At 39.6% G+C, this 22,939-nt stretch overlaps 1 protein-coding gene across 1 annotated transcript in view; it reads left to right on the top strand.

Annotated features, from left to right (window-relative positions):
- The first annotated feature begins 2,667 nt into the window (after nt 1-2,667).
- Nucleotides 2,668-22,939, top strand: part of ENPEP (glutamyl aminopeptidase) — a 34,844-nt gene continuing 14,572 nt past the window's right edge. The window contains exons 1-7 of the mRNA XM_062636629.1: nt 2,668-3,547; nt 8,489-8,630; nt 11,261-11,392; nt 15,549-15,669; nt 17,728-17,882; nt 18,498-18,611; nt 20,326-20,460. Of these exons, the coding sequence (XP_062492613.1) occupies nt 2,934-3,547; nt 8,489-8,630; nt 11,261-11,392; nt 15,549-15,669; nt 17,728-17,882; nt 18,498-18,611; nt 20,326-20,460 (1,413 nt within the window). The 5' untranslated portion in view covers nt 2,668-2,933. The remainder of the gene's footprint in view (nt 3,548-8,488; nt 8,631-11,260; nt 11,393-15,548; nt 15,670-17,727; nt 17,883-18,497; nt 18,612-20,325; nt 20,461-22,939) is intronic.

The following is a 22,939-nucleotide window of genomic DNA, read 5'->3' as shown; positions in this document are numbered from 1 at the left end:
TGTTAGCATTGCCCAGGTGACTGATAAGATTATTAAAATATCTTTTCATTTTTCCAGAAATTAAACTAAAGCAATTTAAACTTGTCCAAGCTTGGCTAGCTCTTGCCTGCAGTCATACTTGCAGTTTATGCTGGAGCAGCTTGGTGTGAGCTTTCTTCCACTTTCCGTATGGGGATTCATTATCTTATGCCTGTGAGGTGAGAGGGTAGACAAAGTATCTATCTCCTCTGGGGAAGCAGATCTTGTTCCTTGCCCCTCTCTACCTGGAGACAGCAGAGCAGGGAAAGCATTGGCATTGTCTTTGGGAGCTCTGCCATCCTTTATTGCTGCTGTGTAGAGGAATTAATAGTTTGAGCCCTGTCTTATCCTTGAACATGTATATTAGGTCAATGCAGCTAGGCAGCTTCTATCTGACCCCAGCGGTGTCAGCTGGGAACAAAACATATTTCTGATATGGGAGGGATAACTTTGCTCATAACTACCACTATCAGAAATATATTATACCTATTTTTGGCTTCAACTAGGCTTGAACCTTATAAAGAGAAGATCAATGCTTGAGCTTGTGCATAACTGCACTTCCGCTATTGACTGGCAGGAGAAACCTATTGGAGATTATTATCTCTGCTGCTTGTTCAGCTAATTTGTTTGTCACTTGTCATTGGCTTGTAATGGGTTTTACTGCTAGTGTTGTTTTAAGGCTTAGGATAAGAAACACATATATTTTTGCTGGTTAGGACCAGCTCATCATTTCTAGCTCTTACTGAAGGAGATACTTGTTACCAGTGAAGAAATCTGCAAGTCTCATCATAATTACAGTAAATAACCTGCTCTGCAGTCTATAAGCTCAAACAGCATTTTTAATTTTCAGATTAAAAATGTAGCAGAAAAGCTTATGGCTGAGAATGAAAATGGGACAGATGTAGAAAACATGCCTGAAATTAAAACACACTACCTTGTCACTTATGGTCTGCTCTGGTTTAAAATGTCTTATTTCAAATCTATTCCTGCTTTTTTCCATGTCCTGTCCAATCAGAACAAGAGAAAAGCTGAAATGGTTTTAAATGTTAAGTCCATGATCTTCAATGCTGGCTCTGTTGCTAGAAGTTAAATTCTTACCCAATCCATTAAAGGGCACTTATTTCCCATGTCATATCTAGTTTTGATCATAGCAAAAAAATGAGAAACAATAAAAACAGACATAATATGAAACAGATTTTTTGCTTTCTGCTTGATTTTTTTTCATTGTTTTTTCACTTTTGAAAATATCTGCGTAAGATTGATGCTCTGCAAGAAAAAGACCTTATATTTTTCTCAGTTCCTGTTGGAAAATCTTGCCTTTAAAACAAGATGCTATTCAAATAGTAGTGTGCTGTAAGAGTGCTGATGCTGACTGGGTGGCTAAAGTTCCCCATGGCTGGTGACATTTCAGAGTGAGACTTATAAAGCTTGTGAGCAGATCCATTTCTAAACAGACTGGATAAGTCTATCCTGGAAAAGCTCCTTCCCCGATTCAATGCATCTCACTCAGAGCATATGTTGACTGATTCTAGGGCTTAAGTCAACCCATCCAGGTGAAAATTCATCCATCTCAAAAAAAAAACAAAACCCAACAAACAAAGAGGCAGTTGTCAGAGATTTGTAACTGATTTGAAGAGTGATGTTAACCTGTCTCCTAATAACTAAAACAGGAGGCTTGAAGCCAAACTGATATGCCTGATTAAAAATCTGCTCAAGTGGGCTCCGTAAATGGAGAAAAAGGGTTAAGAGATCCAGGGACTGAGGTTTCTATTCTACACCATTTTCCTTTAGTTCAGCATCAGATAAGGTCAAGACGACTGCTTTACACAGTTTCACACTGCATTAACAACATTTTGCTTCCAGGCTTAGCAAGGCCTTACTTACAGTAAGTTTCACCAAGCAGAATCGGGCTTTATTCAATTAATTTGTTTTGATGGAGCACCACATTGTGATGACATGCAGCAAATACTAAATTAGATCTTTAGTACATAAATCACATAACTGCCTATTTACAAGTGTCCCTCACAGCAAGAGTTCACAGTCTGCACTGTAATTGTGCAGCCCAACAAAGCAATGCAATCCCAGGCTACCAGATTGCATGCATGTTACGAGCAATCTCCCAAGAACTGGCCCTATGAGAAGGGAAGAGGAATTTAACATGTTTTAAAGTTTGAAGTCAGTGATCAAAATTTATTGCTCCTCTGTGCATTCTTTAGGCCATGACTCCCTTGAATTACTCTGTAAAGGTAAATGAGCCTAGAAAAGAGGGGAAACATTTGAAAAGGCCTTGAAAGATGTATGCGATTTTTGCTGGGTTTTTGAGCCTTCGGAGATGTCATTTCCCAAACTATAGGGTGAAAGTTCAAGAAAATCTTTGCTAGTAAGAAGAAAAAGTAAAAAAAGTCAAACCTTGAAAACCTAAACAATGCACAGCAGGGGGAAAAGCAGGAAGAGGTAGTGGCAAAGGTTGAGGGTTCGGAGCACTTACACCTCTATGTGCAAAACTTTTCTGAAAGCTGCTGACAGAGCTTTGGCATCTGATCATCCCCTGACTGCTGATTAACATAGCAGTGTTTTATATTTAACTCAGGCCAGAGCAGGAGGGGCTGGGGGTGGGGTTGCACTGCTTATAAGGGGAGCACGGCAGGAACAATGTTCTTCTGTGTCAGTTCCCTCCATCTCCCAGCCCAGCTGCACTCCTTTTGATCATTCACATTTCCTCCAAATGCATGTTGTCATTAATTAATTGAGTGTCTCATGGAAAGCGAGGTGGGGGAGATGGGCAGACAACAGCTATAGCTACACCATTAAAATACAAACCAAGTCTGCTGAGTTTACTGAATGCGAGTGCTGAAGTGACTAATAAGCTTTTTTACAGTTAATGTTTTCCTCTGAGGACAGACCCAGGACCAGAGATGGAGGGCATGCATTTTGAGGATGAGAAGACCAAGAGGTACTGCATGAAGACAAAGCATGTGGCTGTCATCTGTGGCGTCGTGGTCATTGTAGGTCTTGCCGTGGGGCTTGGCGTGGGATTGAGCAGACCTAAATCTCAGCAACATTCAGGGGAAACAGATCAGCCAACAAACCCTCCTCCCTCAGCGGACTTGAGTCCCTGTCCTTCTAGAAATGATGAGACTGGAGACTGGACCCATTTTAGACTGCCCACTTATGTGAAGCCTATCCACTATGATTTGGAAATGAAGCCTGAAATGGAGACAGACACTTACACTGGGACAGTCAGTATTTCCATTGCTTTGGAAAAATCTACCAGCTACCTGTGGCTCCACCTGCGAGAGACCAAGATTACAGAAATGCCAACACTCCAGAAATCTTCAGGACAGCAAATTGCTGTGAATGACTGCTTTGGTTACGAGCCACAAGAATACATAGTGATGAAGGCAGAAACAGAGCTCTCTGTCACTGATGAAAGTGATCCCTATATACTCACCCTGAAGTTTCAAGGCTGGCTGAATGGTTCCCTGGTTGGGTTTTATAGGACCACCTACACTGAGAACGGACTTATCAAGTAAAGCAGTTTTTCTTTTATTTATTACACTTTCTTCCCTACTTCTTCAGGCGTGCTCTATTCCTATTTCAGCTTCTCAGTCTTGTCTCTCACCAATTTGCTGACATTTCTGGGCTGTTCTTTAGTTTTCTCATTCCCCAAAGGAAAATGCTGTATTCAAAACCCTTTGGCTGCTGAGTGTGGGCTGGAGAGATGAGGGGTTTGTTATTATTATTCTGAAAAACTTTTTCAAACTCTACTGGTCCCAGGTTACCTTTGAGCTTTACAAATGGTTCTGTCAAAGAGCTGGAGGATTGAGGCCTTTTTTTATAAAGAGCATACAGCTCTCTCCTGTCACTCCCCAACATAACAGGTTTAGTGCAAAATGTTCCTGTGATAGTTTTCCTGACATCATGCCTCCTTAATGTTGTAAGCCTGAGGAATATCCAGACTTCCCTGTCCCCTCTTCAGCTGCTTTAAATTATGGGTAGGAAAGTCCAAATGATTAAGGTTATCTTTGACTTGGATTTTTTTTTTGTTCTCCATCTCTTCCTTTTTAATGTATCAATAGTTATTGAAAGATTACAAAGCCTCTGCCAGTCCATTTAACCCCTTCCACTTCCTAGGTTTGCACTATTTTCAGGTGGAAGCTTGAAAAAGCCACTGCCTACTGCTCAGAGACATTTCTTTGCAGTTAACATATGGAGAGAACACTCATTTTTTTCAATATTTACATTTCTGAAGTGACTCATTACAGCCTTTATGTCTAGAAGATAAACTTGGATAGATTTTTCCAAGTCCCTGTAGCAGAACATGGAGACAAACACTGGTGTGTTTTCACTTGTTTGCTCCCCTGGGATAATGTTGTCATGAGTGGGAGTCTCCTCAGCTCCAATTCAGCTGCTGGCAGGCAATGCCAGGAGTAGCAGCAGTGACAGGCACCAGGAGCAGAAAATCCAAGAAGCAGAGGAAAAAAGAAAACATTAATTGCTCATACTTACTTAAATGTATTTATCTGATCTGGGAAGAAGCCATGTAAAGAACAGCTTGGACCCCAAACAGCTCTTTCCCTATTGTTTTTCTCCAAATACCACCTTTGTATTGCTCTGACTCAGAAGGTGCTTTGGTTTTATGCTTTGAGTATCTGACATGCCTGCAGAATTTTAAAGTGTAACCTGTTAGCATCTTTCTAAGTTGAGGTGTGTTACTTCCTTTGTATTAGTGAGGGATACCTAGATATTAAGTGAATTGCTCCAGGTCTGTCACAACACCAGAACAGCAGAGCCAGAATGAAGGTCTCCGGAGTCACATAGCAGAATAGGTGAGTGACCATCTTTCAGATCCAGACAGTATAGGAAGACAATGACCAAGCATCTGATGTTAGGAAGAAAAGAGAACTGCATAAGCTAAAGAAAGCATAAAATGTGAGCTCACTTCAAGAGGGTTCCTACTTCTTGATTTGAATGCTGAAAGCTACAATTGCAAGGGTGATCTTAGCCAGCAGTCTGACACACTCAATACAAAAAGGAACTTGAGTGTGTGTGTTTGTTAAGCTTGAGAAGGGCTTTAGTAAGAATGAGTGAATGGTAATTTCTGTAATGCTTTCCATGTGGTTATGTTTGGGCAGAAGCAATGTACATGACAGTGATAAGTACAGCTTTGAAATGAAAGCAACCACCAGCCAAGTTGCTGCTATGCAAATTGGGGTAGGTGATAGGATGGGGTGAAGAAGGATGGCAAGAGAAGGATTTTATTACCTATTGAAACTGCATTTCCCCCTGGCTTTCTGCTTAAGAAACAGTGCTGACTAGAATTATCTTTTTTTACTTCAGCTTTGCCTGAGGCAGACATCAACCCTGGAAAATTTCAACCCAAATAGTTCCCTTTTTGTCATGTTATAAGTAAATACAGATCAAATTGGGTAATAGCAAAAGTCAAGCAAGACTATTAATAGTGGATGCTAGAGAGAAGGGCGCTGAGGTGAAAATGAGAGCCAACATGTAATTAACTTACTCCTCCTCCCTTCCGGGCAGTGCTAAAAGCAGTGGGACTTTTTGAACAAATTTATAATACTGGAAAGTCAGATCCCAGGGCTGAGCTGCTCCCCAGCTGTCTATCTGTGAAGGTAAAGGTTTGCCAAAGCATTGATATAATGCCTTTTTTTACAAACTGGGCATGTGCCCAGGCTCTGCTTTTGCTGAGATTCAAATGTCCCATCACATGTCACGGAAAACAGGTAGACATGCAATGAACACACCTGCAAGTCTGGTATCCTTGTGAGGCTTAGGGAGAAGAATGCTTCATTTGGGAATCCTGTTCAAACAGATCACACAATCCCCATGAGGACAAAGGTGGTTTTGGACATGCTCAGAAGTGGATTTTGAGATACCTTGGGAACACGATTATTTAAATTGATGTGCACATGTGGGTAGGGATCAGGAAAGCATAAAATTCGAGAATGCAGATTTTATATTGCACCTACTTAGATCCTCCTATGGGTGCCCAATTCCAGCTGTAAGAACTGAAGTCCTTTTGTAAAGCTGCTACTCTGCGCATATCATCATTTCGCCTTTGATGAAAGGGGAACAACAGTTCTTCCCTACTTTGCATGATGCAGTGAGCATAAATATGTTATTCTCAAATATTTTACAGAAAGGAACACAACAGCAGTGCTTACTTGGTGTAATGGGTTCTTTTAACTCTCAAGGAATGTAATAAAACCCCTTTTAATTTTGTTAATATTGCAGATAATACAAAAATGTCACAACAGTTTTTTTTTTTTATTTTGCATTACTGTTAATGACAAGGTGTGGCTTCTCTGTTATAGGAATTCCCCCTGTCCTCCATAAGAGGAAAACCAGAGGCTTATAAAATATACTTAGCTGGGCACATGTCTAACAGAGCGACTTGAATTTAGGGTTTGATTGATTAGGGAAAGGCAGAACACTCTTTAGCATACAGAACTAGCACTTCCGGATTTCTTCAAGGAGGAAATTTTCTCAGAAGAAGCAGTGAATCTGAATTTTAGGAAAGACTAGGAGAAAAATGCCTTAATTATCCCAAGGGGAGGAGTCTTTGCACAACCCTTTCTGCTTTGGAAATAATAAAGGAGGGGTGGTGGTGGAAACTCATCATGGTTCTAAATGCAGCACTGTTTTATTTTGGGAACAACAGCTGGATGTAGTCTCAGCCAGATCTTCATTCCTTATTACTATGATATTTACAACCGTCACCTCCAGTTCACATTTAAAGGTCTGGATATCAACAGCAAGTAGAAGGGCAAAAGCCACCAAGCAATGAAGAAAATCTTATCCAAAACCTACATTATACAGTGTGAAAGGAAATGGCATTTTATGTTTCTAGCGCCACTTCTATGCATGATGTTGCCTGGACTTATCATCTATCCCGTAGTGCTAAGGTTTTGCACTGCTGATGCACAAATCAGCAAATGTGGAGGCTGTATGCCTCCACAAATATATGAGGATAGATGGATTATCACCTTATAAATCAACAGAGATATCACAGTCCTATCAATCTGAAGGAACAAGATATAAATGTGTCAAAACATAGAGACAATTTTTTAAGCAACAGCTGTGAAGCATTGCCCTGGGGACTTGAAGTTAACTGAATTGTGAAATGGCTTTCAAATCCTGCAGAAAGTAGAGGGTGACATAAAGAAAAAAAAAAATTACCAAGCAAAAAAAGAAACTGTTGACCCTGAAGTTACGTTAAGGTGAATGTTCATTATGCTTTCTGCCCATGAACCTTTGAGTTACTATTCCTATGAACATGAATAGAAAGAACCCAGACATATTACCTCCATCAGGCTTGTAAATGACCCTTGTTGCTACAAGTTCCTAAAGACCAGTTTAGAATTTAACTGTCACAGGGAAATGCCAAGGGCAACAGAAACATCGAAAAAATTGTTTGTCAAGTGAGCTTGTAGGATTGCTGCAGATCAGTAATTTACGATGTGCACTTTTAATTACTTTTTGGAAAGAAAAACTACCTTAATATTGTTAGAGCAGCTGTAGAAGTGCTGTCAGAAAATGCTCAACATTCCAGATTAATTGAAGAAGCATCTGTGATCCCTTTCACCATCAATCACTGGAAAATATTCTCTGCTACTGTATGTGGGAGCCTGATGTCACTGTGAGAAGTAATCATATGATATGAATGTTCTTAAATTTCACCTTATTTTTTATGTGACCCTTATTGTCTAGCTCCTCCAGTTGCTTTTGAATAGCTGAGACGACATTCTAAACTGCCCCCCCCCCAACGCAGCTAGCATAGCATCAGTTACATACTATGATGTTCAGCTGGAATTTACATGCTCCCTCCAGCAGTTTCATCAATGGAATCAGGGAAGCACCAGCAGAAAACTGTAATTGGTAACTGCAGAAAAAAGAAACACACAAATAGGATGAGATTTTAGGGGCACTTATGCAATTCCAAAGTGTCTTCTCAGGAGATGTTCAGGACTCCAATCTGAACATCTGCTCTAGTGGGTGAAAGACTTAAGTCACATGGAGTGACTAAAGTAAACATCCCTATACCATGACCTTAATTTTCTTTCAGATTATAACATCAATAGATTATTTTTAGACACATAAATCAATGGGAAAGCTCATGAGGAAGGTGAGCAAAATTTTTACCATCCGTGAGTGGTCATTCCTAACATTGCCTGGCTCCTAAAAATTTTTTGTGATAAGCAACTGATTTTAGCTTTTACTCTGAAACCTAGAGAATGTTGATGACAGACTTTGGGGTATACATGTTACACATGCCTCTATGATGCCAGCTTCTGCATTTCTGATGTTCCCTGCTTTTATGAATGGACAAGTAAACACAAATACTTGTAGTTGACTTTAGTATATGAAATTGCTAAAATTGTGCTTAGAAATTGCAGATAGGATTTAAAAGGTACGTAATGAAGGCTTGCCAATGTGTTGTTTGTTTAAGGAGCATTGCAGCTACAGATCATGAACCAACAGATGCACGGAAATCTTTTCCTTGCTTTGACGAGCCCAACAAAAAGGCGACTTACAACATATCTATCATCCATCAAGACACATACCAAGCACTATCAAACATGCCAGTACAGGTATGTATTTCCCAGCTCTGCTGCCTAAGTGGAATGGTTCTTATTATAAAGGCACTGGAAAGGTAACATGGATTGCAAGGTCCTTGCATATTCACAGATTCTAGTATCCAGACACTGTAAAGTGAATGGTTAATAAATATTCCATAAAACAGGACTGGATGGTTAGTTAGGAATCCCAGTGGTCCACAAGCACACAATATGGCAACACAGAGCCAAATCCAAAGCAGAAACAAAACATCTCTTCTGTCTTCTGCTAGCTGGCCCTCTGTTCAGATATTCTAGATAAGCATCCCTCACTAACTATAAATAGGTACTGGCAGGTTCTTCAGTCAAACCAGGTGGACTCTGAGAAGGAATGCTCTGGAAGACAGCTGCTTCCAGGATGGGAATTCCAAAATATTCACTGAAACAATATAACAATCCAAAGCGAGGGTCTGCTGATCATAATCTGACGGTAAAGGATCCTTCTAGCAAGAAAGTCCAGGATTATTTTTAATAATACAGAAATTAAAATCCCATCTTTCAGATCATGGGTGTGGACATTTGTCAGTACACCATGAATGTAATTTCCTAACTAATCTATTTCTGGACCTGGTGGTTCAAATTCCAAGTTTTTAATGAAATTCAATGGCATCAATTATTTACCTCTGGGCCTTCTGGAAGAAGATTGAATGGCTTTCATCTGAGAGAGTTTCTAATGAATAGCTTAACTGAACGTGTAGTCCAATGTATAATTTCTAATAAATATGTTCTGAAGTGGGAAATAAAGTGCCAAGTAAAAAAAAAATAAATAAAAGAAGAAATAAATAAAGAGCTTCCAGCCTCCAGGCTGTTGACATTTGCATCTTCCAAATCATTCCTTCACCCAGAAAACAAAGGGTTGCTTTAATGTGTACTGCTTTATTTAAAGAGTCCCCCAAACCTTAATTATCCCTTAGCAATGCAGCTGACAGAACTATTACCAATCTGCTACAGCTGCCTCCCAGACCCTTTGCAAACTTAAAGTTCTGACGTATTGTTATTAAAAATCTTTCTATGATAGAACATCAGGCACTTTGATGAACAACAAATGAGAGTATTTGCTGTACCTTTCCTTGCAGACCTCAGATAAGTGAGAGTACTGGCAAGGAAAGTGCGGGGATGAGGCTAGATGTTGTGGAGATTTAGTCAGTTTTGAGATTTACTTTATATCTTTACATGCACACTTTGCCTCTAATATGGACATACAAAAATAAGCTTTCAAATTCAAAGGGCTAGCTACCACTTGTTGATTAATCTTCTAAAATCCAAGTACAAGCAGGGAAATGTATATTATACTGGGTTGATACTCAGGTTTGACTAACAGATGATAGCAGGGTGTTTTTTCATATGGTGTGCTCATGAGGTCAGTAGCTCTGTTCTTAGCAGTGAAAGCTTGTTGGGAAATCTTTTAAATGGGTGGAAATATAACTGTTTGTAAATGCACACAACTGTGGGTGACACATCCCACAGCAGTCTTGGTGGTGTGGAGCTTTATAATTAGCACTGCAAAATCAACTCAGCAAATTCAGAAACTCGTATATTTCATTTGCATTTTTCACTGGAGTTAAATTTTATTTTTTTAGTGAAGTTCTGACTTTGGTGAAAGAACAAAATATATCAAAATAGAGTCAAAATTAGTCAAGTAATGTAAAAGTAGACTGTGAATATCTCATCTCTGTGAAAAAAACAAATTTGTGAAAAGGGTTGGTATTTTTTTTGCACATGGAATCATGCTCATATTACCTCTAACATTCATTATCTGTGCTTTATTTACATTGTATTTATAACAATCACATCTCTTGAAGTATTGTATCTAGTAGAAGGTTAGTATGTTTTATATGTTGTTTGCTTTTATCCTGTTAAGTTAGTCATCCAGTCAGAACCACAAAAAAATTACAAGACCTGCAACAGCAGATAATGAACAGCAGAAGTAAATATTTAGAGGATGAATCACATAGAACAGCTTGCAGGTTTGGTCACAGAGTTCACTTGAGAGTTAAGGACATTTGGGAAAATCAGGAATGGTATTTAAAATGTAAGAACTATGATCAGCACTAAACCTTATATACAGTTAAACAATCCACCAACTAGCAGTGCTAATTTGTATCTGAACGAGTTCAGAATATATTCATTAGACTTATTTTTATCTTAAGTAGCATCTCTGCAACCCCTGCTTCCTACATGATGCATGTATTTAAGAGAGGAGAGAATCCAGCCTCTTCTCTAACCTGTCCAAAGTGATGTTGTTTTATACAACTGTTTCAAAAACAAAACACACTAGCATACACTGCAAAAGTGCTGGCAAAATGCCTGTGCATCTGAATGATTTCAAATCCTTGATGAAAATTAGAACCAGGTAAAGTTTTTTAGTGCTGAAAAACAAAGTCCTATTTTGTGTAGGACTTTGCAGTATTGCAGTATTGCAGAAAAAAAAAGAAAAAACATTTTATCTGTTCTCATGCCATCAGCACTGGGATGCCAGAAGAGATGAATCTGGAGAGGTGATTTATGAGTCCTATGTAGTTTCAGCCTTTAAAGACGTATTGTACCCTATTCTGCATGTGTTTGCAATTCCAAAAATCAAATTAATTATTTTTCCATTTCTGCAGCAAACTGTACAGCTGGGCAATAACTGGAATCGGACAACTTTTGAAAAATCAGTTCCCATGAGCACATACTTGGTGTGCTTTGCGGTGCATCAGTTTCAGTGGATAGAAAAAATATCTGCTAGTGGAAAACCTGTAAGTCCTGTTGCCTCCTGAACATGGTTCAGATGACAGATGTACTGGGATTTGCATTTAAAAAAAAAAACACCAAACATCTCTTTTTATGATACAAACAGGAATGTTTTTTCTCCTTTCCTATATCTGTGTTATGCGGCCTGTTTTATTAGGTTAGGTGTTCACAGTGGTCCTTCTGACTTTGACTACATACAGTGTTTTGCAGTCCTTCCCTGTCTTCCATCTTAGTGAGATACCAGTCAGTACCTCCCATACAGGTGCATGGGTGAGGAAAGAGCACTATTACTCCAGCATCCTCCCTGATTATGAGTATGAGGTAATGCACAAGTTCAGGGGTACAAGACATTCATGGCCATAGATACAAATATTTTACAGTTTTCTGTGGATTAAAAGGTGTGAAGCTGTGCATTTGATGTCTTCCTATTTCCTGTCATGGAGACATAGGACTACAATGCTATGTACCATTATGTATTGGCTTTAATATTCTTTACTTTACAAGTGTCTAAAGGTAGCTGCCCAGTGTAAGTTCTTTACAAACAAGTATTGAAGCAGCAATAAATAAGCAGTGCCAGTGCCTGCCTGCACAGCTGGATATTTGGTAGGTGTCCTAATGAAGTGAATATATTTGAATCTGAATCCATTAAATCAAAATATCACCTTTATTTAGATGTAACATGCAGTAATACCCAGTTCTCACTTGAACTGAAATCTCCTGAAGGTGCAGGTGATGAGGCTTAAGGAGATCACAAGACATTACATTGAATCACAACCTGAAAGCCTAAATACAATTTGCTTCTCAACATAAACTTCTCATTTGGCCTACACCTAGTCTGAGATGCTCAAACTAGTGTTAACTAATTATCGGTTTCCATTTTATGTTAATCTGGGACAGATGATGATCTCAGGACTGTATGCGCTTGCTGCTTCCCTGTTCTTTCCCCTTAGGGATGTAATACATGGTCTTGCAGTCCAGCTGAGCTGGCAGTGCTTTCCTCCTCTTCTGGAGGCAAGTGACACTGATGGACAAGTAATCTAGAGCAAAGCCTGAGCCAAACCACTGTTCCCCTAGCAAGGAAGCTCTTCCTGAGTTTCTCTATCTGAAAAAGCTCAACAAATCCTTCCCTACTTAAGGCTCTCTACTGATGTGAAAATCTGCCTTATATAAATCTCCAAAGTGCTGATCCAGTTCTTAGCAAAGACTTCCTGGCACAGCACTGTGCTGAGGCCTCCCTCCTCTACACCCTCGCTAGCATCATGTGTTATGTTTATATTATTTCTTGACAAATAGCGAAGGCTAAATTACACTTAGCCAAGCAAACAGAGCCTGGTTTGAGATAGCAACGCAATATTCTTAGATCCCTGTTTTTGGCTTACTAATTTGTAAAACAGGGAAATGTTTTAGGCCACCCAGTCACACAACTTTGTTAACCAGATAAGCGTGGCTGCTCCATTCACTATCAGAGGCAGGACTTTGATTATTTGGCCTTGATAGATATTCTCTACAGTTAAGTTCAGAATCAGAATTTGTGCAGATTTGTACAATATAATATGGTGGGGGAAGCATGTAAAACTCTATTTCCTAGGTGCAAAAGTTAGCATTCTCTGCTTATCCATGCCATGCTCTAGACTATGGCTATGGTCAATATTTACTTTTTTTTCCCTCCAAGCAAAACAGTAAAGCCACAATGTTCCTGACTGCTTGTAACTTTTCTAAATAAAAGGGAGTGTTCCACTGAAATGTGGTAATTAAAGCTGTGTGTGTAGAAGCAGCAGTGTTCATGTCAGTACAGAGGTTGCCTGAGGAAACATCTTCTAATTCAGACCTTGGTTACTACATATTTTATTAATGCTATTCACTAAATAATGTCTGAGGGCTTGCCTGCACTCGAGTTGCCCACACTTGGGTTTTTAAGTGAGGTTAAAATCATAACCATTTCCTTTCTCTTACCATGGACTTTAGCTTTACCAATATAAAGTATATGTGTAAGAATGTTCTTAATTAAGGGAGCCATTTAACCTCCATAACTAAAAATTACCTTTTCTCCAGGAAAAACCAGGCTACCTTTGGAGTTTTTTAATCAGATATTTAGAAAGTCCTTCTCCTGACCAAAGTGTTCCTTTCCAAAAACTTTGAAGCCCAGCCGAGCAATGAGGTATTTAGATTCACAGACTGCTGAAAAGAACATTCCACAGTTTGCTGTATAAATTGCTAGCTATAAATCCCTCATCCAACAGAAAGAATCCATGTGATCCATATATTGCTTTCATAAACAACAGCAACAGCATACAGCTCACGTGGCACAGTAAATTATTTAAAAACTCTGCCATTCTGTCTTAAAGATATTAATGGAATCAGTGGTAGGAAATGAGCTTACAGCTGGAAACAATGTTCCTGAGCTGATTACCTGTCAGGTACCAAATGTCTGGTTTGGAAAATCACAGAGGAGATTATACAAATGAAACCCAAAGTCACTTCTAGTGCATGCTGAAGGTTTTGGAAACCATTAACATGGATCAGCTAGGGGACCAAAGACTGCTAAATTGGGTGAAGAGCTTACTGAAGTGGAAATTGCAAACTGTAATTGCAAACTGACCCTGAGGGAAATCCCTGGGCTTGGAATGAATTCCCGATTGAATTTCATAAGCTTTTTTTGGTTTTGTTTTTTTCATTCCAACTTTATTTCTGACCACTTACCCATCCTCCCCTCTCACTGGAGAGAGTGTAATTTCATGGTATCGAAATCAATGTGCTGTCAAGCTCTAAGAGGGCTTCTAGAGTAGGCCAGCTCCTTTGCTCCATTTGGACTCTAAACTCCTGGCTGTAAGACAGCACTGAGGAGTAAACAAGCCACGCCAGCACAGGCAGAAAAATGTGGCCCATTCATAAGAGTCACGGAGCCTGCAAAATTAGATGGGTCCATTTTCCTAAAGCCAGAAACTTCACTCCAAATAAATACCTCTTACTTCCCACACTGAAGATTGTGGAGGACAGTAAAGAGAACACCTTATAGCTCCTGCCAGTGGACACTCCAGTGCTATGGCTCTGCTCTGGGGCAGAGACCTCTGTGAGATTTGGGATAAAGAGATTGAGGGAAAGACCCCCAAAAGGCTCCATAAATTCTGAAGCTGAACTTTGTCTTCATGATGTGGAGGTAACATCCCACAAAGCTTTTTCAAGCTGTAGGCTTCCTCATCCTTATGGGTGCCATAAGGGCTCTAGTCCTCCAGGGCATGAGATTTCCTGCTGCTTGACAGTAATAGCTAAAGCAGTACAGGCACCAAGCCACAGAGATGGAAAGGGCAGCACTCAACACACTAATTTTTGTGTTCAGGAAAAAAAGAATGTTCAGATATGCAAAAGGAGCAGAGAAATGGTCACTCGTCACACACAGAGCTACCAAACAGGCCAGTTTTCCTGGATCTGCCTGATTGGAGGAGAGCCAGAGAGTTAATTTTTGTCTGGTATTTCCAGAAGTGCAGCAGCCCAGCAGGCACCCTAACTGTGACCGGGTGGCTGTATGGCCTGAGGTCCCAGGCAACCAGCCACTCAACCTGCATGGGTCAGCATGCCCAGGAAGACTTACAGATCTGGTAAACACACTAACTTCAAAGGGTCTGAGATCTTCAAGCATAAAAGGACAAGAGGAAATTGTGGTGGCAGTAGGTAGAAAAGGTAGGGAGAAATTGAAGAAAATAAGGTGTTATGGGCTTCTGACAGATTTCAGTATAGCTGTGCTCCTAAAGATCAATCTGATGGGATCATTCTAGACCAATGAACTGCTCAGAACAAGTGGATTCCCTTCAATTGTGCTTACTTGGGCTTCCATCTTGAGAAAACTAGACCTTGGGGAAGGAGGGGCTAATATGCACCAAGGCATTGCTTCAAGATTGGCCTCTGTGAGCTTCTGAACATGGGTTTTGCCATTTCACAATTTAAGCATACTCTGGCGTGCACAGATTATGTTGACTTGGTCTCCCTTACATGCAATATTTGAAAAAGTTTATGGAATCAATGTGTTATGGAACAGAATTCATTATTCAGGCCAGTCTCTTAGGAAAACCTGCAGTGTTATAGGTATGTATGTTAAATGACTTTTCAATGCTTGCCACCTTCTAACTTCTTTTAACTGAAGACTTGTCACTCTGTATTTTACAGCTGAGAGTTTATGCCCAGCCACTGCAAATACACACAGCAGAATATGCAGCAAATGTAACAAAAACTGTATTCGACTTCTTTGAAGAGTACTTTAATGTGAGCTATTCTCTTCCAAAACTAGGTGATTATTATTACTTACTTTTTTCCATTTTATTAACTCACTGTAACAGTTATGTTTCTCCTTAAGGTCTTTCTGCTTTGGTGGAAAATAGCACAAAAGCATTTAGTTGCTAGATGCTGCTATGATGTCAGGAGGTTTTAAAACCATACCATGTGGTTCAAGATGTTCTTAAATGTCATGAGGGTTGGTCTCAGTAACCGTTTTGTTACCAGTTCTCACAGTTCAGTTTGCTGAACTGAAGCACCAGTCCCCGCGTGTCTTGTCAAGCATCTTGTGGAAAATCAAGGAAGCATTGGTGTCATCAGCAAAGGAATATCATGAGCTAAAGTAGAGCCAGAAGAAGTCTGAGAAAAATATGTACCACTTCCATGGGAACTTCTGGACAGAAGTCTGCAGTGAGATAAGTGAGGATGCAAACGGCCAGAGAGAAAGTCATACTATTTATTAACCTTAGTGCAAAGTGGGTGTGTATCCACTTCTTAGAATGAGCGTGGTCCAGCATATAACTTTTGTTTCTACTGCTGGGCTAAATAAAGACCCAAAGCTAAACAACAGTGGGCACACAATCAAATTTTGCCCATGGTTACAAAACAAGCAAAGAAAAAGTTGTGTAGTTGGGTGTCCTCTAGCTCGGCTGTTTGGATTCTGGATCTGATTTGTGCAGTTTGAACTAATAAAGTAGAGAATGTAATCAGGGTTTTGGAAATGCCCCCTCCTGAGACCTCCAAAGGGGTAATTCAGTTAGGTTCATGAACTTAAAAGGATGTAAAAATATTAACTATAAACAAGTTAAGCCAATGTAATAGGGAAAAACAAACAAACAAACAACTTCGAAGATGATTAACAATGCTATGCAAACCTTCTACTGGCTGTTCATACATGTACATGTATGGCTAACCTCTGTTACTTTAACAACAGATTTTTTACATCCTTTCAAAAAACATCATCTGAGTTTACTGTAAATATTTGTTTGCATAACAACTGAATTAGGGAAACCAGTTCTTTCATACACCCAGTAATAACTGAGACTATATCTTACCTATGCTTCATATTCAAACTTTCTTCAGAGTATGGATAAGGGCCTGTCTCCACTACAGGGTGGACTGGTAATCCCAGGTCAGCAGTATCAGAAGGTAGATGCTCTTGCAGATGTTATACTGTTCCTCTCAGAATGTCTATTTGTTGGATAACAGATCTTTACTTATTATGTTGTTCTCTCTGTATAAGAAGACATCAAGATCAACCCTGATGAATCAAATATGTTTATGCATAATGATTTGTTTAAATACTATGTTTCATGTTGATTTATGGCTTTTGGCATTGACATTCTCTTTGTGATTCTCATTTAGACTGTTGGTGAACCCCTTGGCAGACTATCAGCTTTGATTCTGTAATCAAATTGTTTAAATTAAAATAAGAAATTCTTATCTTCTGTTAGGGTGGGGTGAGGTTGTTTGTTCTATTGAGTTTTAAATCCACCTGCACTTTTTCAGCAACCCCAAATAATGTGGTCATTATTTGCAGAAGAAAATGCCAGGCCAACTGAACTCACAGTTCTAATTTAAACCTGTATTGACCCCCACAAATTGCCAGGAATAGAAGCAGATGTTGTTCACGACATGGGGGATTTACTTCAGTTAACATGTCAATAAATAGTTTTAATACAACAGTGTGACAAACAACAGCGTGCCTCATTATGCTGTGGATAGTTTCAGGTTTAGGGCCTACAACACATCCCCAGACAATACTATTAATTTCTAGAGCCAAAATTAAATAATGTATGATATGCATGCTCCCAGGAGGTGGCATACCATCACCTCGCAAGACAGATCCCCAGTAGTGCAATTGCTGCTATCTCTATTAATCTCAGTGGAGCCTTGCTATCAGCTGCTCCAGGCCAGTTCCCAGCTTCTTAAACATAGGTTAGAGACTGCAGTCCACAGTAGTAAGCCAGAACCACAGATGGTAAGCAAAACAGGCTGTGAATACACAGTAAGAGGCCCAGATAAGTGGCATAAAGGATACAGTGGTAATCATGTTCTCTTTCTTTCAATGTAGATAAAATAGCTATTCCAGATTTCGGGACAGGTGCTATGGAGAACTGGGGGCTGATCACATACAGAGAAACAAACCTGCTGTATGATCCCAATGAGTCAGCCACTTCCAACAAACAGAGAGTAGCTGCTGTGATAGCCCATGAGCTTGTTCATCAGGTACATTTTTATGATTCACTTTTACCATGCTTCAAAAGGGTACTCCCAATGTTTTTATTTTGCAAATACTGTTCTTCACTCCATCTCAGGATCTTCTATGTGTGCTCACAATTTGATTGCAAAATTTCATGTTAAAACAGTTCCCCGTTAGAGCTTTACCTACTGCCTTTGAATTCTTCTCTGGAAGGTAGATGCTCAGGTCCAGACAGTGAGCCAGTTTATGAAAATGTCTCTGAAATGTCTTTTAGGAACTAATTTGCATGTGCAGATGTCTCTTTCAAGCAAACAAATAGGGAGAAGTATACACTGTAGGGGCTGCCTGAAAACATATCCTTACAAGCACAAATCATCAAATCAAGAGGAAGAAACTAAAATTTTTCATTGGCTCATGAATCATTAGCAATCTCCCCAGTAATATGCAATTTTATAATACAAGGGATGTTTTAACACAAGGCGAAGCCTGAATTCCTACTTAAACCCCAGTATTATGGTAATTTTCATCTTGCAATAGGAAGAAAAGTGAACAAATTAATGTTATATATGGAGATGTGAGACACTAAAATGTACATTTACCATTTAGCTAACACTAAACATAAACAATGTTTATAATTGTAGTGGTTTGGAAATATTGTGACCATGGATTGGTGGGATGACTTGTGGTTAAACGAAGGATTTGCCAGTTATTTCGAGTTCCTGGGAGTAAATGCTGCAGAACCAGATTGGCAAATGGTAATTATTTCTGTCTTGTGGAGGGTTGGCAGGGCTGAGGGAGGCATTTTGGAAAGGAGTAAAAATTAGACAAGGATGATGAAGATTTAAAGTATGTTTTTAGAAAACTAACATAGTGCAATGCAACATAAAGTTATTTTAAGCTTCTCTACCTACCTATGTTATAGTCTGAGACTAGTCAAACAAAACTTTGTAAAGTATCGGTCTGCATGGAAAAGTCATTCTTTTTAACAAAGTAGGTCAATTGTTTGGTTATTATTATGGCAAGTAATACTTGGTGGATCCTGGACAGAACTTTAGCAATTTTGCAAGGTTGTTGGAAGGTCTAACACTGGAAGATGGAGTTTCTCATTTATTTAGTTCGGCTGTAGTGTCTTTTCATGAGACTTGTCTAAGGGCTGGGAACCTGGGCCTGCCTTCACAGTTTGGGCTATTTGTTAAGGAAAATATCAGCTCCCCCATTCAGCTGCTGCCAGCATTTAAAGTGTCATTTCAAATGCCCCAGCTCAGACAATCTGTAGTACACACACTGCAAAAAAAGGTAGTGATAGAGAATGGCCCACAGCACTGGCTGTGCAGCAAAACAAACTCCAGTCACTTTAAGGGGGTTGCAGACAAAAGGGTAGCTGTAAGTATGCATTATACTCTGAGGAATGATAACAGCATGTGAATAAAGGGAGGCTTGCTCTCTCCTTCCTCCCCTCCCAAACAGATGCAATGGCACATAGCATGCAATATTTCCCTCAGCTGTACAAGTGTAATGAGTTTCTGGCTACCAGAAAATATATAACATATGCCAGTGAAAGGAAGGAGGGTAGGTTTGCAGAGGTTGACCCTGTTGTCAAAATCTACTCACCCCTTCACCTAGTGACTTTAGAAGCAGGCAATGTTTATTTGGTGCTTTCCCGGCTTTCCCCCCTGCTCCCCATAAATATCTCTTCTCATCCACGTTATGTGAGGCTGAGAATAAAATCATTCCTGGGTCACTTCTTTTACACTTTGGAGTAGAGGATCTGTTGTGGTAACTACATTAAAAAAAAAAAAAAAGAAGTAATTAATGAGCCTAAAATTTGAAATAGCTTTTTGTATCTAGATACCATGTTCATTTAAAATCTAAAGCCATTTCAGTGTTAGCATCCTAGTGAGTAGAAGAGGAAAACTAAATAGAGAATTAGTCTTTTTCAGTCAATATTGATTAGGAAGTAAGGGGATTTTGACTGCCGGCAACTTCATTGTTTAAAAAATTAATAATTAATAATTTATCATTTATCATTTATAATTAATAATAAAAATTAATAATTCCTTTAAAAAACCATAAACCTTGGGATGGGGAATCTGCATCCTTCCTCCCTCCTTCTCTTCCTCTTGAGCTCCATTTTTGCAAGAGGAACCCATAATGTGTTGCAGATATTGTCACATTTCTGAAATTGGTAATGCAATTCCATTTTTTGCCTAGTGTGTGGGGTTTTGTGTTATGATACACATGGGAAAGCAGGATTTTCAAAAGGCAATTTATCTTAGTTAAGGAAAAAATTTACCCCTCCCCGCTCAGACATAAAGCAGATGTTTGCAAGTCCTTCTTTAGGGGAAGTAAAATTTCATTCCATTTTCCTACTGCCTCTCCCTAGAGAAGCTGCAGTTCAAGCTACTTATTTTGTGAAGTTAGTCATATACTCCTGCGTTTGTTTCTATCCTAACACCTTCTCTTTCTCAGCTTGAACAGGTTTTAATTGATGATGTGCTTCCTGTAATGATGGATGACTCTTTGCAGTCTTCCCATCCAATTGTGGTGGATGTGTCATCTACAGCTGAAATCACGTCTGTGTTTGATGGGATATCCTACAGTAAGGTAGGGTATCCTCCTGTTGTGACTTTAGATGCAAAAAAAATGGGGCTTGGAAAGGGAGATTATAAACTCAGGAGAGCTTATATTAATAGCTCCTAACCCACTTGGTCTGTGTCCGTGTGGATATTTTTCCTATGACATTTCTGACTGTTGTCAGTGGTGATTCAATCAAAAGCAACTGTGAGAGAAGCAGCGCAGCCAGAACCTCAGTCAGCCACTGTGCTCCAAACCTGCACACAGACATGCAGGGATATCACAGCGTCAGCTGGTTCTGCCACTGGAGATTTTGGGTTTAAAATTATCCAAAAATATATACTAAGCACATCCTTCTCCCACCACCTCATGCGATGATACAGCCCAGTTATGTCAAGCCTCATAATCTAATAATGCAAGGGTTGGAACTTGATGATCTTAAGGTCCTTTCCAGCCCTAACTATTCTATGATTCTATGATGCAAGAGCAGATGTCTAGGTGTCCACTCTCTCACTTTCCCATCTCACCTTTGAGGCAGTATAACCAAGCAGTGACAACAGGAAAGTAACTTTCTGTCTCATACTGCTCACAGTATCCCAGCCACTCTAGAAGCCTTACCAAAGATGAACTACACCAGCCTCTACTGGCATTGGCCCTAGCCTGGGAGACAAATTAGCTCCACGTTTCACTAACAGTTGTAGAGCTCAGGACTGACTGCAGATGGTAGTGAACACCACATTAGGTATTTGACAAGCTTTATGCTCATCCTGGGGCTGTCGCTGTCAGTGGTGGTGGGGACCTGTGGCCATAAAGGCTCTCTCAGGAGCCAGCTGGAACTGACTGGAAGAATACACTGGATTTTTCTGAGCAGCAAGGTATTAGGATGTTGGTACAATCCAGCTGTTGCTGTGACCAGGGCACACAGAAGGCTCCTTGCACCCACAGCCTCTAGTAGCACTAGCTGTGTGGGACACCAGCCAGGAGCTCAGCGCTTATAGAAAACTGCTTTGAGGTCCAGAGCATTAGAGAGGCCGGCTGCCATGCTGAGGATCACCACTTTGATGTGATCAGCTAAGATCCAGACTAGGATTCTGAAGCCAACTTGTCTCACTCCATATCAGATATAGCCAAAGCCATTTTGTCCTTAGACAACCTCAGACATGGAACAAAGCACGTGTCCCCCAGACTCCCTATCTATCTGGTATCTAACGAGGGAGTCCCTTGACTCGAGCAATGACAACACTTGCTTCTAGTTATTCTGACAACGCTTGCTTCTAGTTATTCTTTTTCAGTGCATTGAAAGACAAGTCTGAAGAAGAACAGGAGAAAACACCCCTGTCCCTCTTCCCTCTCACCCCCATATATGCCAACAAAATGAGGAAGGAGCTGGGACTCTCTCTCCTCAACCAGCAAACTCCCATGTTACTTCTGAGCCTCATACACCATGTTTGTGTTGACAGCTTCTTGTATGACTCAGTCAGTGTTTCCTATCTGATGCCATAACAAGTTTCCACTAAACACACAAAATCCACCATTATTAAATACTGCTTGTTGCTTTCCCACTAAGCTCCCATTATTGGCTAAACACAAAGGATGTATTGCATTGACTTTAGCTTTAGCTGTGCTAGTCCGTAGCTGTAGATATTACTTTTATTAGCTAGACTTGTTCCATCCATTTCCATCACTTTTCTGTTTTCAATTGCTAAATCCTCTATCCAACAATACAACCAGTATTTATTGCATCATAAATGCCTCACAGTCAAATTATAAACTCTGTGAAAACCTGCATTGTGTAACACTGTTCTTAAATCAAACTAACAAAAAGTCAAGAAACATACAGAGCTAAATCAAATACTCTGGACCAAAATGTATTTTAATGGTGATCTAAGCAAGAGACATACTTTTGCATGGTCTGAACAAACAATGGAGAAAAAAAACCCTAGCTTTTACTCATCTGTTTGTGCCTAGATAATTGCTACATGAACTCATTTTTTTCTTTTTTAAATGAAAACACTTGAGGACTCATGCATTGTATGGGAACAGTCTGCTTGGGATATAATTTGGCTTGAATGAGAAAGTCTTCGTGTAGGTTTAGCTCAAATTTCTGTTGGTATTTACATATAAATGCGTGACAAAAAATTAACTTGTTTCTTTTTGGCTTTATTTTGGCTTCTCTTTTGCATTTTTCTTATGAAAACAATCTCCTCACAGTAATATTCATCACTAAACAAATAAAGCATGTTTTGGAATGCTCTCTGCTAGTTTTACCAGAGCAATTATAGGGCTTATACAATCCTAAAACTCTAATGAATTGCCTAAGGGTCTGGGGAGTCGTTGCAGTATATTCTGTAAGCGAACATTTAACTGTTGTATGATCAGTAGTGCATTATGTGCCTAGCAAAGCTCTACTAAAGTTGAGTCGGTGACTACACAATTAATGCATATAAATTTGTTTAATATGCTCTTAAAAAGTAATTGTGTCTCACCTCTTTTCCAGTTTAATCCTCTT

This window comes from Pezoporus occidentalis, unplaced genomic scaffold (genome assembly GCF_034315485.1).
Source record: "Pezoporus occidentalis ecotype Australia unplaced genomic scaffold, CSIRO_AGI_Poc_V1 ctg49, whole genome shotgun sequence".
In the NCBI taxonomy this organism is placed as follows: Eukaryota; Metazoa; Chordata; class Aves; order Psittaciformes; family Psittacidae; genus Pezoporus; species Pezoporus occidentalis.
This window is presented reverse-complemented; position numbering and strand designations above follow the sequence as displayed.